This window comes from Andrena cerasifolii, chromosome 1, assembly GCF_050908995.1.
Source record: "Andrena cerasifolii isolate SP2316 chromosome 1, iyAndCera1_principal, whole genome shotgun sequence".
Lineage (NCBI taxonomy): Eukaryota > Metazoa > Arthropoda > Insecta > Hymenoptera > Andrenidae > Andrena > Andrena cerasifolii.
Window position 1 is genome coordinate 29,721,547 of NC_135118.1, and position 16,122 is coordinate 29,737,668.

The 16,122-nt window shown below is 45.0% G+C and overlaps 2 protein-coding genes across 5 annotated transcripts; both read right to left on the reverse strand.

Moving 5' to 3' along the window:
- Nucleotides 1-1,324: 1,324 nt before the first annotated feature.
- On the reverse strand, nucleotides 1,325-12,369 carry LOC143374813 (tyrosine-protein phosphatase non-receptor type 2-like). 4 transcript variants are annotated; one of them, XM_076823305.1, is made up of 9 exons: nucleotides 11,824-12,365; nucleotides 10,741-10,902; nucleotides 10,414-10,670; nucleotides 10,095-10,320; nucleotides 9,869-10,021; nucleotides 9,195-9,357; nucleotides 8,910-9,117; nucleotides 8,714-8,824; nucleotides 1,325-1,660 (listed from the first exon to the last, which is right to left on the reverse strand). In XM_076823305.1, exons 1-9 carry the CDS (start codon nucleotides 11,917-11,919, stop codon nucleotides 1,597-1,599), a joined length of 1,440 nt encoding a protein of 479 aa, XP_076679420.1. In that variant the 5' UTR covers nucleotides 11,920-12,365; the 3' UTR covers nucleotides 1,325-1,596. The 4 variants fall into 4 exon arrangements, with proteins under 4 accessions (XP_076679420.1, XP_076679409.1, XP_076679388.1 ...); XM_076823294.1 differs by lacking the exon at nucleotides 1,325-1,660 and having other exon boundaries at nucleotides 2,323-8,824; nucleotides 8,910-9,108; nucleotides 11,824-12,369; XM_076823273.1 differs by lacking the exon at nucleotides 1,325-1,660 and having other exon boundaries at nucleotides 2,323-8,824; nucleotides 11,824-12,366.
- A 398-nt stretch (nucleotides 12,370-12,767) lies between these two features.
- LOC143374816 (abasic site processing protein HMCES-like) lies at nucleotides 12,768-14,483 on the reverse strand. Its single transcript, XM_076823319.1, has 6 exons — nucleotides 14,371-14,483; nucleotides 14,036-14,258; nucleotides 13,474-13,782; nucleotides 13,297-13,404; nucleotides 13,056-13,210; nucleotides 12,768-12,940 (listed from the first exon to the last, which is right to left on the reverse strand). Exons 1-6 carry the CDS (start codon nucleotides 14,388-14,390, stop codon nucleotides 12,784-12,786), a joined length of 972 nt encoding a protein of 323 aa, XP_076679434.1. The 5' UTR covers nucleotides 14,391-14,483; the 3' UTR covers nucleotides 12,768-12,783.
- Between the last annotated feature and the right edge of the window lie 1,639 nt (nucleotides 14,484-16,122).

The following is a 16,122-nucleotide window of genomic DNA, read 5'->3' on the forward strand; positions in this document are numbered from 1 at the left end:
TTATTAATAAGTATGAGAATGTGGTGATGCTTTTTTCGTGTTACGATTATACCACAGTTTTATGAAAATTAGAATATTTTTTACACGCGGTTCGCTATATGGAATTGAACATTGTGAACTCTGAAAGTCTAAGTTCAAATCTCCGAGCGAAACTTCTAGGAACAATTCTTTAAATTATCGGACGGACATGAAAGCACGTGGGTCGACGCGTTAATGAATTTTCACTTCTTTCACTTCTCATACCCAGTGGCGGATTTAGGAAAAACGAAGAGGCAGGGTGAATGTACCGTTTGTGGGCATTGCACTATTTTTGGCCATGTGCATAATATCTTATTTTTAAATTGCTTGCAGATAATTATTATGTGGAGAATTGCACATCATAAATATTTTATTTAGTACACCGCCAGAAATATAAAGTTACATTTATTTCTTGCACGGAAAAATATTATATTTTTTAAGAAATGGCCAGAACTGGTACAATACCTTAAAGTGGCCGCAAATAGTGCATCTACCCTAGTTTACTAAAAACAGGCTAAGTGTAGTAGTACAGAAAAAAATATATATTGTTTGGATAAAATCATGATTCTTTTTTTGAAGATGGGTCCCTTGGGGCCAGAAGGTCAGGGGCCCAAGCGACAACTGCTCATCGACCGCCCGTTAAATCCGCCACTGCCCATATCTCAGAAACTAATTGCCGGTTCAGCTTGAAAATTTCTTGTGATCGATGTCCCGTCACAATGTATCATTTGGCACAAAATTTGGTTGCAAAATCGTGTAACCAAAAACGGGCGAGAAATCCCCCGCCCCTTTTTATTCTTTCAAAAGCTTTACAGACTACTCAAGCTCCAAACGAGTTATGATAAAAAAAAATCTTCAATATGCAGGATGTAGGGCATTAAACACTTTGACTGGCGTCGGCGTGTTTTCACGCCGAGGGACATCCACCCCCTGCGATATTCCCTGAAAAGCATGGAAAGTATTGTCCGAGGATCTTCGAACGCTATAAAATGTTATAATTCTGTTTGATACACGGCCGCTTCGATAGAAGATCCTCGGAAGAGCCTGGCCGACTTGAAACGGTGCTTCGTTGAGCCTTGTGCCACTCAAAGTGTTAATCAGACGTTAGTCCCCCCCCCTAGACAGCCTCGAGGGTGATCCAATTAGGATCCAGTTGCCCTTGCAGCGGCTGGTATTCAAGATCGAAGGGAATTAGAGTGTTCGAAAGTGAAGGACAGAGGGGGTGAGTTCGGCGGGAGCGTATCCTCTCGCCCTGGCGTCCGCCAGAGGGTCGAGGGAGACGCGGAATTAATCGTTGCTCCAAATGTTACCAAACAAACTGATTTATTTCCTCAGTCAAAGCATTTCATTGTTGTTTCGTCTGAATAAATAGCGGCTCCGCTTGTCTCGTGAGCAACGTGTTGTAAAAACGGAACGAAAAGAACGAATTGGCCGTTTTCGTCCCTTTCGAGGGCACTTTAACGCGACGCTCTCTCTTTTTACTTTTTTTTTTTTTAACTCCCGTCGCGGATATCTTTCTCTCACACTCTCTCTCGCTCTCTCTCTCTTTCTCTCTCTCTCTCAACTGCACAGATCATTTTAGATCGCAGGCTCGGTCTCCTCCTGCACAGTTTCGCTGCTTTCGGTAGTATCGCTTTTAGATCTGAAAGAAATCACCAGATTGAGGGTCTTTCGAGGGTCTGCAGGGGAAGATAAGTACGAGAAGAATCATTGCAAGTGCAAAGACAGAGATTAATACAGGGTGTACCAAGCAACGGTGCGGGGGAGGGGAAACCGGTCGGCTCCGCTCACTGTGCCGCCACGAATCGCGTAAGAAAAGCGACCTCCGAACTAGTTTCGGGGTTTGCGATCTAGTATCGAAGCACCGCTGCTGGGGAGGCTGAAAGCTGAAAATTTACTTTGAAATTCTCTTTCCCATCTCTTTCTCCTTAATATCCTTTAATTTGAGACCTCACTATTGCTTGGTACACCTACACACGATTATTAGAAATCCATGGTCTCCAGATTAAAATTGTTAGTCTCGGGGGCCCTGTAGGTGAAACTCATACTAATCTTCCCGAAGGGATCGTTAGGTGAAAACAGGGGTTGGTGGGGGGCCGATCGACGAGCCTCGAAGATTGGATTCACTCGAAAACAGCTTGACATTGATAAGAATGAGTGGACGTTCTTCGAAGCAGTAGCAGTTACTGATTAAAAAAAAAATACACTTTTACCTTTCCAATGGAGCCCAAAGTCTCGAGGCTCGACTATCGGTCGCGTTAGTTGCAAGGCGGGAGGAGTTTGGAATGAAAAAAAGTTGGAAAGTACGAAAGAAATATTTCCTTTCCTGTATTGATCGATCTAATTATGCGACGGGGGGACCTCGTCTCTACGGAGTCTCTCTACATGGGGGAGTAAAAAAGAGAAAAAAAGAATCTCGTCGCGATTTTTCGTCGCTCGACTCGTTCTCTTTTCTTTCATCAATGCTTGTCTTTCGTTCAGTGTAAATAACAGTTTATTGCATGCAAGCCTCCCGGTCATGCTATCCGGATATTCGATTTGGCTCTATACTCTCTCTCTCTCTCTCTTTCTCTCTCTCTCTCTCGCTCTCGCTCTCGCTCTCTTTTCGTGGGTGCGTGTAAAGAAGCGAAGTGACGTTGGAATTCATAGTTTTGCCTATTCGTTTCGCTGGTCTCAGCGAGGAGAATTTTGCTGCGCCCCCCGCGGGAGGGTCGTGGCCAATCGGGAGAAGAATTTGTGTCTCGTGAACGCTCCCTCATTTCACTTCTTTCGCTCCCCCCCATTCGGTCTATCTAGCCATATTATCTCGTGTCGTTTCCACTCGTCACGTGTAAACTTTTATACATTAAAATACCATTCGATATAGTTCCTACAAAACGGTACATCGTTAATAGTAGTTAACTGTAAGACGTCGAGTCGCAGGATGCAATCAGGCTTCAGGGAGAAGTTACTTCCTACCATTGCCCGTATTAGTAGTTTCTCGAGGACGATCGGGCTCTATTCGTACCCTTCGTCGCCCCTTCATTTCTCTTCCGTTCGCTCTCTCTCTCTCTCTCATATCTCTCACTTTCGCTCATCGCGAGTAGAACTCGATTCTCTTAGCTTTAAGCGATCTGGCTGACGAGTTAATCAACGTCGATCGAATCACGGGGGACTCTGCGAGCAATCTTGAATGCGGGGTACTTGCTTCGCTGTTTGGAGATATATACAGGGTGTCCTGTAAACGAGCCACCGAAATTGGCAAGCTACTCCACCCACATCGGGGATGAACGATTTCTTTTACAAACGTTTTTTGAACATGATAGTCTTCGAGGAACGCCCACAATTTTGCGCAGAGCTCTGATCTTCTACTTTGCAAGGTTACACTGACTCACGTGATCGCAAGTAGGTACCTCAGTTTTAGCGAAGCTCTATCACAGACAAAATAGCGTTTACAATTCGGAAAGGAAGCACACTTCGATTTACAATGGCACCTTCTCCGTTCTCAGGCTAAGTGCGAACAGCCCCCGCGATTGGAGACTTGTTTCGCGGACACCCTGAATACACTGCTTCTCGACGGCTTCTACATAAAACTTGTTTCAAGAAATATCTTTTCCGCTTCGACATCTGCTTCCTTTCTGGCGAGGTGAAAGACGGCGTTTCAAAAGAGTTCTATTGTCCACCCGACGATGAAAGGGAGTCTTTCGCCGCGTCCAATGGCAAGGAACAGAAGACTTCCTTGGAAGCAGAAAAAAAACCTGCGCACATTATCGAGCGTATTCAATCTCCTTTCCATCGACTCTAAATCATAGTACCCACTTTGCCCTTTGAAATGGGTGGGCCCGTGAAACCCAAGTCCCCGTGAAGTCTTTAAACTACCCACCCCACGAAACAACCACCGTCCATCCCTCTTAATCCCAGGTTCCTTCTTTCCCCCAGAGCCCGGATCGCGACTATTATTCTGTTCCTCGAGAAAGGGAGGGCTTACTTCCGCCACCGGTGGCCTCCCTTAGCATAGAGACGCGCTGAGAAGCACAGCGAGCCGTCTCACCTCGACAGGAAGGCGTTCCGTAATCTGGCCCGCGTGGACCCCGTGGTTCGATCGGCCGGCAGCGATCAAGGCGATAATAGACTCACTGGAGCGATTATCTACTTATATATTGTCGGATAGTAAAGGATTCACTTGCTGGATGACTACGTCCTTCCAAAAGGCGAGGGGTTGCGTACAAGTATAAGTTACTATAAACGGTGAGTGATCTCCATCGTGGTTCCCTTTTTCCCTTCCTTTCTTTGAGTAGGCACTTAACTATGTTTCCGCGGCTCCGCGCGGCACAACGCGTTACGTCTATTGTACACGGCGGAGAAACTTATCGGGGGGAGGAAAGAAACGAAAGCTGCGTGTAAAAGCCTCCCCTCTTCGTATCTCATCGAAGCTCGATCGTCCGATTTCTTTCTCATCGTGTTCGTCTCTTTCTGACTGAAAATTTAGCATCGCCATTGGCATAATACAACATCGTCGTTCTCTGAGAGGCAAAGGGGGACAAATTCCGCGCGAAATCTTACGATCGATGCGCCCTCAACTCTTTCTCTTGTCACCACAGCACACCCCTCTCGCGCTCACTTCCATTCCTCGCGCACTCGCGCTCCCCGACGCGTTATATTTGCTTCTCTCTCTCTCTCTCTTTTGTTTTTGGAACTTTTAATTAGCACCGTGTCTCCCGCGGATTCTAGCTCTCGAGAATACCTCTCTCTTTCGCTCTCCCATGCACGCGTCCTGTCTCTCTCTCTCTCTCTGTCTCTCCCTCTCAATCTCTCTGTTCAGGAAGCTTCCAACCGATCAGCGGACAGGGGAGTCGTTCTCGATGATCGTACGCACGACGGCAGAAACTCGAGAATTTCTGGGTAAACGCGCGGGGCACGCACCTTCATTGCGATCGATCGTCTCAGACGAAAGGTGAACGGACTAGTCTTAAACGGATTTCACTAATTGACTCGCCCACGTCGAGTCTGTCAGAAGCTTCTGGACACCCTAGTTACATTCTTTCTGTAACAAGTGCCTCGCAGATTGCAAATACCTTCGTCAGGGATCTCGGAATACATTGACTGAGTAGATGAATAATATCCTTCGCTGATATTCAAACATTTCAGACAGCAGTCTGCGGGCACACAGAAATGGTTTAAGCTAGACTCTGATGGTACAGCGAAGAAGGAATTTGTGTATCGAGCAGTTGGAACAGTGAATCCAAGGGACAGATCGGTTTCGATACAGTATCAGAGACCCGATGGAGTTAGTTGCAATGCTAGCGACACACCAGTTATCGTTTCCCAGAAGAGTTCCCCACGATCTGCGCGCAGAAGCTTCTAACAGTTCCGAACTACAGAAACCTGGGTCGTAAGGCCCCGAAGGGATTCCATTCGCTACCACTAAGGGCCGAAAATATAAAGAGTATCGAACTCGTGGGTTCCTCCAGGAACACTACCATCTCTTTCGTACAACAGAATCGTCCCAAATGAAGGTTCGCACGCGTGTTCTCTGTTCGAAGGAAATGGCAACGTTCTCCCGCCCCTCGTACACGAATCGCTCCTCTATACACCGCGTCCGAACGTATGAAAGATTGCAAAACGCGTCTCTGTGAAAAACCGTGCATCGCTTCTAACAGTCTAAATACTCTCTAACGACGAGAAATCAGGTAACGAGATAATGGTGCACACAGATAGACGGTACCGTCCACAGAATACTGTATTAACTTCGAACATGTTTAACATCGCTTCGAATAGGGAACATGATATCTCTAAAATAAATGTGTATATATGCTCGGTGCGTCGTGAACGAACACGCGGACGCATTACGGATGCAACGTACCCGAAATCTCTCGGTTTTTTTTTTTTTTTTTTGAGGCGATCGTATTCCAATCTACAGCTACAGCAACGTACAAAAGTACAAAATACATTTGCTCGCGACCTCTCCCTTCCCTCCCGACGGAAGTCGAAACGCGAAACCGCAATACGCCCCCCCTTTCTTTCTCCCTCGTATTCCTTTTGTTTCTCTTCACTTTCCGTTTGTCTTGGAACACGATCAGACGAGTCTTCTCTGCTCGAGTTTAATTAATCGTGACTTACATAAAAGCTCAGCTTAAGAATACAGGCTTAACACGTTACGTAGTTCTTTCTTCCTAAACTTCCCCTTTAGAAGCAATTAGACGTATTCAGTCTTTCCACGATGCCCAGGCGCACTCGCGTGCGCTGCCGGGCATTGTCAGGTGGAATTTGTGTTTTAGAAAAATGTTGCTTTTAATCCCACCCCCTGTTCCTATCTGGCGCAAAGCGAGGTTTTTTCTTTGAGCTTTTACGAGCACCTTAAGGATACCCCACGAAGAAGCTCAGTGTGAACTGTGTTGTTAGTGTAGACGAACGCTTCGAACAGGGTTTGATAGTGTATTAAATAAACTTCCCTAACGCGACCATGAAACGGTTCATCATTCCAATGTGCTGTTCCGGCCGAACCGGGTCTCGGTATCAGGTCTAACACTTCTCGTCCAGGGTATGCAGAAAGTGTTTGGTTCCGTTGAATATCTAACACTTCTCAGTCCACCCGACAGATTGTCTTCGACAATCCTCTGGACCCTTTTACTCATAAGCATGCGAGGAAGTTCCTACGAAACACTTTATTAACTAATCTCTGGGAATTAGTTAAAACGAGTGCCTGATATCATTCAGCGTGACCAGATTGCCACTTCGATACCCAAGCGGACTGACGGTACGTGCCAAATCTGATGCCGGATTCGATTCGAGCCGAAGGCGCATTGAGTATATGCACGTATGTCTACTTATGCGTGTACTTATGTGGCGTACAAAATTCTTGTTGGCTTCTCATAGTTTGGCACCCACTCTGTCGATTGCTACATCGCCAAAGTTTCAACGCAAATAATTTGTAAGTTCGCTTAGTCGAAAACATCCTTAAGTCGATGCTAATCACATCAGCGCCCCGTGAGATTCGACACTAATCGGCTCGCGTATACCAGGAATGTTCTCGCTTAAAAGAAGACTGCCCTCGGCTACTGGGTAGGAAATGCCTCGTATAAACCACTGCGAGCTGTGTTACGAAATTGCACGAAACATTATCAAGCACACAATCGAAGGCACAAGTTGCCATTTAACGGAATATCCTGATGACCTGTGTTCCTTCAAGGAAGAGAGAAAGTCAAAGGCTCCTCTTTGCTCATAGCCCCCCCAGGAACAAGTTATTAAACGAAACTGACGGCCCTAAATTAAAACCAGCATCCTGCGCGAGAATGGGCTACGGTACGTCACGGGCATGGCTTACTCTAATTCTAATATGATCTCCCCTCTTCGCCAACATTCTATAGAAGAACGGACTCTACTTCGATTGGTACGCTATTTAAAAACATTTACGAAGTGATACTATAGTTAGGATTGTTAACATTTCTCTACGCCTATCACGAATATATTCATTAGATTCTAGCAAAGTGATTGGGGGGGGGGGGTGCTTATAAATTCTACGCGAATGATTTTGGTACCCTGGATAATTACTAACAATAGGTCTAATTTATTTGAAGATTATTTGTTAAAATCAAAGAGACTCGTCTCGTTTTCAAATAGTTGGAATTTATAAATATTGATCGGACATTAGTTAAATAAAGGGAACTAAATCTATTTAAGTGTTCAAGTAAAAAAAAAAAAAAGGGTGGATTAATACTTGTACCTGCCTCTGAATTGGAAAGTATATAATCGTGTTTACTCACTGAAACGTCATGCACCCAGTTTGTATAATGTGTGTCGTAAATCAGCCTACGATCGTTACGACGTACGAATAAGAAGGCACCGACTCATCGGTTGCTTTGGATCTTTACCCGTGCCTCCTCTTTTCTCCTAATTCGCACCGGTGCGAGCGATTATTGCTCTCGAACAAATTGATAAACGTACTGCGTATTCGCAATCGGGAGAGAAGAAACAAGCCACGAGGTAAAGATCTGACTCCGCGCACCTCTTATTCCTCCGTCGCAACTGGAAACACGAATGCGAAATGTTCTACTCACTTCAAACACTGCGTCTTTCAAGGGAACCTAACGAAAGGATCTTCAAAAGAATGGACATCTTCTAATATTCTACGTACTCATCGAGTAAATCACAATATAAAAATACAAATTGAAGATCTCCCCCTTTTTCCTTTGTTCTCCTCTTATCATCGATTTTCCGACCCTTCTCTTCTCGCTCCCTCTCTCTCTCTCTTTTTTTTTACGTTTTTTTTTCTTGTTAGCATCTCTGCCGTGCAACAATGTTCTTTAAAAATGCACTTCTTTAGAATAAGTTACTTCTCCATAACGTTTCTTTGATAACTGGTCTCTTCCTCCCGCTAGCTGAATTAATCGCCTCTTACTGATAAAACGTTTCGCGACTATTGTGTTCTGCATCGAATTATGTAACATCAAATGCTTCTCCCTGATTAATTACTCTTCCACGAAAGTAATCAATGGCGTGTGCAATGGAACTGTTAAATGTCTCGTAGTGAAAGTAACTATTCTTGAACGTGCGAAATCACCTAGTATCACTGACAACTCGATGGCCCGCGTAAGCACGCGCGACATGGGGAACAATCCTGTTCTAACCACGCATGTACAGATAGCCACAGATTGCTAAAATACCCCCACCAACAATTGCGGCGCCTATGCCTATTGTAAGGGGCTTAAATAATGACCTCTTGAGCTCCTGCCATTCTTCCGTCTCCTTTTGTCGACGCTTCATCTCCCGCACTTGCGCTGCCAAACGATCGCTCTTCTCTTTATTACGCTGACGTAGTTCATTCTTCCTGTTCGGGCAACGTAAATGTATCAGTGAAAACGATACCGAGGCGATTCCGGTAAAAAAAAAACTCTCGTGTTCGAGGGACTTACATGTCTGGGTTGGACGGAGAGCTAAATGTCTGCAAAGAGTTTTCACCGTCGTTGGTAGTTTCACGAGGCACTGTGACACCATCGCCGCTCTTTTCATGCGAATTGTTCGTGACTACCGTAGAGTTTGCATTCGGTGAGCTGATAGACGTGTCTATGTGAGCCGACGGTTCTCTCGGCAATGGTTTGTCAGGCGGTCCACCTAATTCATCTGACATTAAATACGAAAGGAAATTTGTATCTCGCATTGTTAAAGCTTCGTGCCGGTTGCCGACTAACTGCTCTTACCATTCTTCGTCATTGTATTCGTAATTAATTCTGCCCTTATACTACGCGTTAAAGATTCACCTCTTGGAGGAGGCAAGGGAGGTGGCTCGTCTTCTTCTTCGATTGGAGAATTACTATTATTCACCACGTCGTAATGATTCGTTACTGTTTCATTATCGATGTTCTGTAAATCGCACGAAGGTTAGCGAAGGCCATAAATTAGAGCATCGCCACAGTAGTACAGTACTATCAGGATTGGTTTACAACAGAATCACAGAATCATTTGCAAGAATGTATACGACATAGATTAGTGGTAGAGTTATTAACCCTTTAGCGCCAGCAGCTAGGTCCCGTTGAAGGAAAAATATCCCGTTATCTTTTTATCGTTAAAAATGGCCTGAATTTATATATTTTTATTAAAAAAAGTTTTTTTTTAATTACTTTTTTCAGTGGTTAAAATGCATAAAACCAATTAATACAGAGTTCAGGTAGGTCCAGCTTTCTTCAGCGGATAAATCTACGCTAAACATGTACTACTTAAACTGTTGCAAACAGTGAATTGCGAATGCAAACGGCAAAACACCAACAAAAAAAAACGGAATGTATCATATATGATACGTTTGGCGCTAAAGGGTTAAACTGAATCGTCCAGAGAAACTGATAACACTGTACCACTGCGAATTGGTATTAGTTACCACGTTATTGGATGGCAATTCTTTCGCGCCATCGATGATAGCGGCATATGAGAATCTTAATTGGTCCGGCGTCTGTATTAAACCCATCCTGTATCTTCTCATTTCGATCAGCACATCTCTAACATTCACGGAATTTAATCCATTCTCTTCAATCTGAAATCAAGTCAAAAGTAATCCCTTTCCTCTAAAGCTTTTCTCTCCGCTGCTCGATAAAAGTAGTCCTTACCAATACGAGGCATGTATCGACTAAACAGAATGTCCCCGACCTTCCAATGCCAGCGGAACAATGTACAACAGGAGGGCCAACATTTTGATCCAATGCCCCCGATTGCCTGACGTCTGCCAAGAAATGTAGAAAAGCCGTCGGACTCTGCGGCACTCCAAAGTCCGGCCAAGTGGTATAATGAAAGTGTAATATTTCTCTACTTTCGTCTGTTTCGATATCGGTTAACCTGTGGAGAACACGAACGTTACATCCAATTCCCCGTCCAGCGGCGTGTTTGCACAATAAGCGTTCACAAATTTGATACGTTAATATCTCGTACTTTAATATTCTAGTCGTGTAATCCGATGATTCTTTTTTGCTGATATACTCCACTTTCAAACCAACGTCCAGAAACGTTAGAGAGAAAGAATCGCCGAGAGGCCAATACTGATAACACTTAACTTGATTCTTCTCGATTATCTTATTTAACATTAACACAGCTTTAGAATTTTGCTCCCATACCATCAGCCAAAAGTGGCCAGCGGTATTTTCTAATGGTCCTTGGGTAAGGATGTATTGTCTGTGGGCGCGATCGACCTGTAACGAGAAAGCGACTTACAATTGCACTCCTCCACGTCGGTACAAACCATTTTAATACAGTATTTACCTGTATGAGGTTGGAATTAATGTAGTTGCATGGACCCCTTTTAAGTACGATCCTACTGTGATCGTACGGAGCGACATCTCTGTAGCGGTTCAAATTCTTGTTCTGCGGCTTCTTCGATTCGTTGCAAGTGTACGTGAAATTGCTACATTCATTGCGTATATGCTGCAACAGTAAAGTACCATTTCATCGACCACTCCAATCATCTTCCCCTTTGGTACTTAAGTATCACCTCAGTCCGACAGAGGAGTTTCCAAAAATTCTTACGCTTCCAACTAAACGGTTTCAAAAGCCAGGCGAATTCACCGATCAAATTCCGCGAGCGAAACAACCGAACACCTGGTACGCACGCTCCGCGACCCAGCGTATCCCACCGCGACAATAAAATCACAATGCACGCTCTATGCTGTATTTAACACTTTCCCGCGAAAGCGATTTTCCAGGAAAGCGTCCGCGCGGTACCGAAACCTCCGACACAATCCGCGCATTGTGAATTGCCCAAGGAAGGGAGCGCGCGCGCGCGCGCGCGGCCCGGACGAGGAATAAAACGCGACAGCTGAATTCTCCCCCTTATCGCGTCGGATCGCATCCTGGTAAATCAAGCCCATTGAAAGGAGCGTAAATTAATCGTGACAAAGAGTCTCGGAAGCGGATCGATCCGACGACTCCGCGCCCGATAAATAAACGGAATCACGGGGAACAGACGTGACACGCGCGTCCCTGCTGTGCGGAGCAAAGAGTATCGTCGAAAATCCGCGATATCTCACGACGGCGAGGGGGAGTGGAGAGGGACGATAAAAACGTGGACATAGGTGTCCACGTTACGGATGCGATTCGAAGAAGTGCATATATACAAGCCTGCGGCCGCGGAAGAGGAATTTCATCGCCGCGCCGCGTTGACTGGCGAGAGCCGTGTCAGCGGAAAACAATTCGGCGTAGTCGCGTGTACGCGGTGCTGACACATTGGCAGGACAGGATGGGCCGGGGTATCGGTCCCTTTCTCGCGACGGCCGGAAGGAATGGCGCAAAAAGCGGAAGAAGAGGGCACGGGGGGGGAACGAGGATGACGACAGGGCAGATCTTTACCTGGTAGAGGATGGGCCAGGCCTTCTTCGAGTTGATCTCGAGGTACTCGGTCTCGACGTTGCTGATCCCGTGATCGCGCGTCTCCTGGCTGGTCATTCTGTCGGCTCGTCAGCCACTCGGCCCGCTCGGCGCACGAAAAACGGCAAAACGAGACGAGGCACGCGAAGAGGCTGGGCCCCCGGCCGTCGCGCGCGATCTCGCTCTATCTGTCCCCGGAGAAAAAGGCGTCTCAGGCACGGAGCGGTGCCATGCGTGACGCGGTTCCTCACGAAGGGCAGCCCCCGCCGCACAGGCAGGCGAAAACGCGCAAGCACACAGCTATACGCGACCCGTACGCGGCTACACACCTCCGCCACCGCTCTCTGTCCGTGCTGCAACACACTGATCGCGCGGACCCGTACGAACAACCACCGATCGCGTTCACCGTCGACGCTGCCACCGCGAAACGCCGATCCAACGTGCTGACATCTTCGGGTAACCACGATTCCTTTCCTCCCTCTCTTCTCTGTCTTTCTTCGTCCCCTTTGCCGCCGAATGGGAGATCCGGCCGATGCCCGACGCCATGTTGCGCGTGGTGGACGCGAGGAGCGCGCATGCGCCGACCCTAAGCGGCAAATGGAATTTTGCGGTCGACGCTGGTGGATGTTTTGAAAAAAAAATCACCGCCGTCGGGGATCGGCGTCACTCTCAAGAAATCACATGATACGGGGATTAATGTTTGGTTGTTTCTTTTTTTAATCTATATGAGAATTGGGGTATTAAACGTTTTATTGGAAATAGTAATACTGTTGGGTACATTTTGTAGTCTTATCAGTTTGGAGTCTGGGTATCAGATGATGTAAATGAAGGGTGGAAATGTAAATAAATATTTTGAAATGAGCGAAGGAAATCTGAGTATTTACAAATAAGATGATCGCGAGGTAGTAGAGTTTTCTCTTTGTGTCTGTTTATAATGCGAGATTACTTCCTCGCAACTTTTGACGGCGTTTTATCGCTCTTTCCAGTTTCGTCGCTGTGGTCATCATCGGTATTCGTATTTTTTCTCTTAGCTGACTCCGCAGCCCCCTTCTTCAGCCAGGAAGCCATGAAACTGTTAGGGTTGCCTTTTTTCTCTTCCCTGTGGATAATGGAATTAGTAAATCAATAGTCTGGCATGTCACTTCCCGGGATTAAAGGTTCATAATTCCGGCAGTGAAATATTAATCGCAACGTTGCTGTGCACGTAGACCTACACCGGCTTTGCCTCCTTCCTGCAATCTTCGCCTTTATATAATACGCTGTTTACTCGAGTTGAGACTGTGTGCCAGCTTAAACCGCAGTCTGATAACTTTAATTTGTTTAATTTATCAACAGCCTCCGCTACTGATAGCTCTTTGTTCAGCCAGACCTGGTAGCAGCGAGCGAAAAGGAACATTTCGTAATACATTCTCGCCAGTAGAATTAATGTCTCGATATGCATATTCGTTCACTTACACCCATATCTTCTTCTGTGTTTAAAAACACTGGCATACGATTATGCATCCAGGAGAGAGCAGAATTCGAATCGGTTGTAATCATCGTACAGCTGTATATAGTTTTACCCTGGAACGTTAGTTTGCAATTCTCCGTTGGAATTAAACGAACGACAAGAGCAAAACGCGCTCCACTTACCTCGGAAGTTTTAAATTTATTAAATAACCCTGCCATCTTCAAAACTTTCGGTCCCATCCACCCTGATTCCTCCGACCACGCGTCCGTCCAGGTGGTAGGATCATCCACTCTGATGCCTTCCTCCTGAGCAGCATAAATGTAGTACGGCTGCTTGGGGCCCTTTGTCTTGCTGGCTTTCCATTCGTAGTACCCTTCGCAGACTACGACACACCTCTGCCCTCTTCGGAGCGGCTGGCCGTACAGCGTAGAGCTCTTAAGGTTCTCCAGTCGCGCATTGTGCGTCGACATGGTCGACTTCTTGTAGTGGCCCTATTTACATATCGAAGTTGAAACGTCTCTGTCACATGCGTGCCGGCAAGAGTAAAGCTTGAATAAAGGAAGGGAGAAGCGCGTAATGCATTGTTATCACAGGACGTGACACGATAAGCGTCCAGCGATGCGTGTTTACATCCTGTGGGTGGTTTTTGCGTCAACGTGTTTGTTGACGATTCGATCGCGACCACGTGAGCTTACCCCCACCACAGGGGCCTCGACCAACCTAACCTTGCTTGTAAACACAGACCTCATGCCAAGGTGGTATCATGCTCCACATCATAGCGCAGAGGACCCTCTCCGCGTCATCTCCGAGGTGCGAGCCAGCGATGATGCAGGGAAGAGCGTCCTTGGGCCCGATGTTCTGCGACGGAATATACTGGACATCGCTTTTGATCCAGGAGGTTGTGCGTCGTTTTCCAGATGCATCCTTGTACTCGCAAGCGCAACTTACGGTGCCTGGGTTCAGAGAGCTGTAATATTATTTGCTGTGAAATATTTGTGAGTATCCTTCGCGGTTCGTTCATTCTCAGATTCACGTGTCATGGATTAATTACTGAAATTACGCGTCAAGGGATCGCTCACCAAGCAGCTCGTCCACACATGTTTCCCGCACCACTGTGACGAATTTAGTGATCCTCTAGGGAGTGATCGGAACAACATGGAGCGTCGCTGATTGGTTGCCACGATTTGGAGCAAAAGCGGAAGTAGACAGAGAAAGAAACTGTAAAAAAGAAAGAGACAGAAAGAGAGAGAGAAATACTGATAGAAAGAGACAGAGAAATACTGACAGAACGAGAGAGAGAGAAATACTGACAGAACGAGAGAGAGAGAAATACTGACAGAACGAGAGAGAGAGAAATACTGACAGAACGAGAGAGAGAGAAATACTGATAGAAAGAGATAGATATGGTTTAGGTTATGTTATTTCCGATTTTGCTCCAAAATGGCTGCGGTTATACCGATCACTCCCTAGAGGATCACTAATAGCGAATTCGGTACCTCGCACTGACTCTGCACTGGTGCCAGAAAATGACTTGGATTGGTTGTTTCTGGTAGAAAGGAAAATAGCTCTATAAGAATCAACCAATCCAAGTCATTTTTTGGCACCGGTGCAGAGTCAGTGCGAGTTACCGAATTCGCTATAATATGAATAATATTGAATGGCTGCAATTGGCCGAACGGCCAGTGACTGTCTTTTAACCATGTTAATGGTGAAACAGTAATTAGCTCCCTGTTAAAAACAAAAACAAACAGAACAAATGTATACATAATAATATATCTCTTTTCATTGAATAATTTTAATCTTATTCTTATCACCAAATCAGGTAATATTTTCTTTTAGGTTATATTATGTATCAAATCGCGGCCAATCACTGTCGAACCGATTGGACAATTACTGTCTTGTCCACGCCAATAGCTATATTTCTTCGTAAGACATACATTTTTTGTATATTTTTATACATTCTTGATTTTCTTTTGTAAACTCTATTTATTATTAGATTATTAGGGATATTAGATTATAAAGTTTATAATTTAATATTTAATTATTCTTTTAATATCTATTTAATATTTTCTTTAATATCTAATTATTTATAATCTATATTTAATTATAAACTTTGATACTAAATTCAAACATGTATCATCTACTTTTTTACCGCTTTTCCAACAAGTTTTTTTATTGATATTTATTAATTTTAATTTTCTTTTTCTACCAATTTTGCGCCCCCTAAATCGGGCCCTAATAAGGGCACATGAATTTTTTATTACAGCAAGATGAATATGAAAGCTTATTTTAGGAATTGTACGAATGAAATTGAATTATGGATCAAAGTGGACCCAATATCTGTTGTTGATAGTCAAGTTATCTGCTGTCCGTGGTATAGAGGCCGGTAACATCGACTAATTATAGGATAGACCTATCATATTATGGGAATTCGTGTAATTCGTCGATGATTCAGCACCTTGTCTGTGATATTTTTGAAAAAACATATTTTGTCTACCGTCGATCGAAAAACGTAGTATCTCAGGCGCCTTTCAGATGGCAAATATAGTTTATTCTGGAAGATAGCGCGGCTCAAATCTTCAAATCGTCACTGAGGCCGGTATTCACAGTCGATACTTATTCTTAAGATCATCTTAAGCATTCGTCATCCTTTACTAGTTTATTAGATTAGCAAAGGATGCCGCATGCTTAAGACGATTTTAGCGACGACTGTGAATACCGCCCTTACACAAGCGAGACTTCGCCTGTGGTGACGACACCCCTAGCAAGCTGAAACAAAGTCCCCAAATTTTTAATGAATTTGACGTGATTCCGGAATATTGCGTTAAACA

Bases quoted from the DNA above. Each gene is read 5' to 3' on its own strand.
- LOC143374813 (XM_076823273.1), bottom strand. From the start codon at position 11,919: ATGACCAGCCAGGAGACGCGCGATCACGGGATCAGCAACGTCGAGACC. The intron at 10,022-10,094 runs GTAAGGACTACT...ACTTGATTTCAG, and splicing joins TCGATACATGCCTCGTATTG to ATTGAAGAGAATGGATTAAA. The intron at 8,825-8,909 runs GTAAGTCCCTCG...TTGCCCGAACAG, and splicing joins TCTCCGTCCAACCCAGACAT to GAAGAATGAACTACGTCAGC.
- LOC143374816 (XM_076823319.1), bottom strand. From the start codon at position 14,390: ATGTGTGGACGAGCTGCTTG. The intron at 14,259-14,370 runs GTGAGCGATCCC...ATAATATTACAG, and splicing joins ATGTGTGGACGAGCTGCTTG to CTCTCTGAACCCAGGCACCG. The intron at 13,783-14,035 runs GTCTGTGTTTAC...ATATGTAAATAG, and splicing joins TGATACCACCTTGGCATGAG to GGCCACTACAAGAAGTCGAC.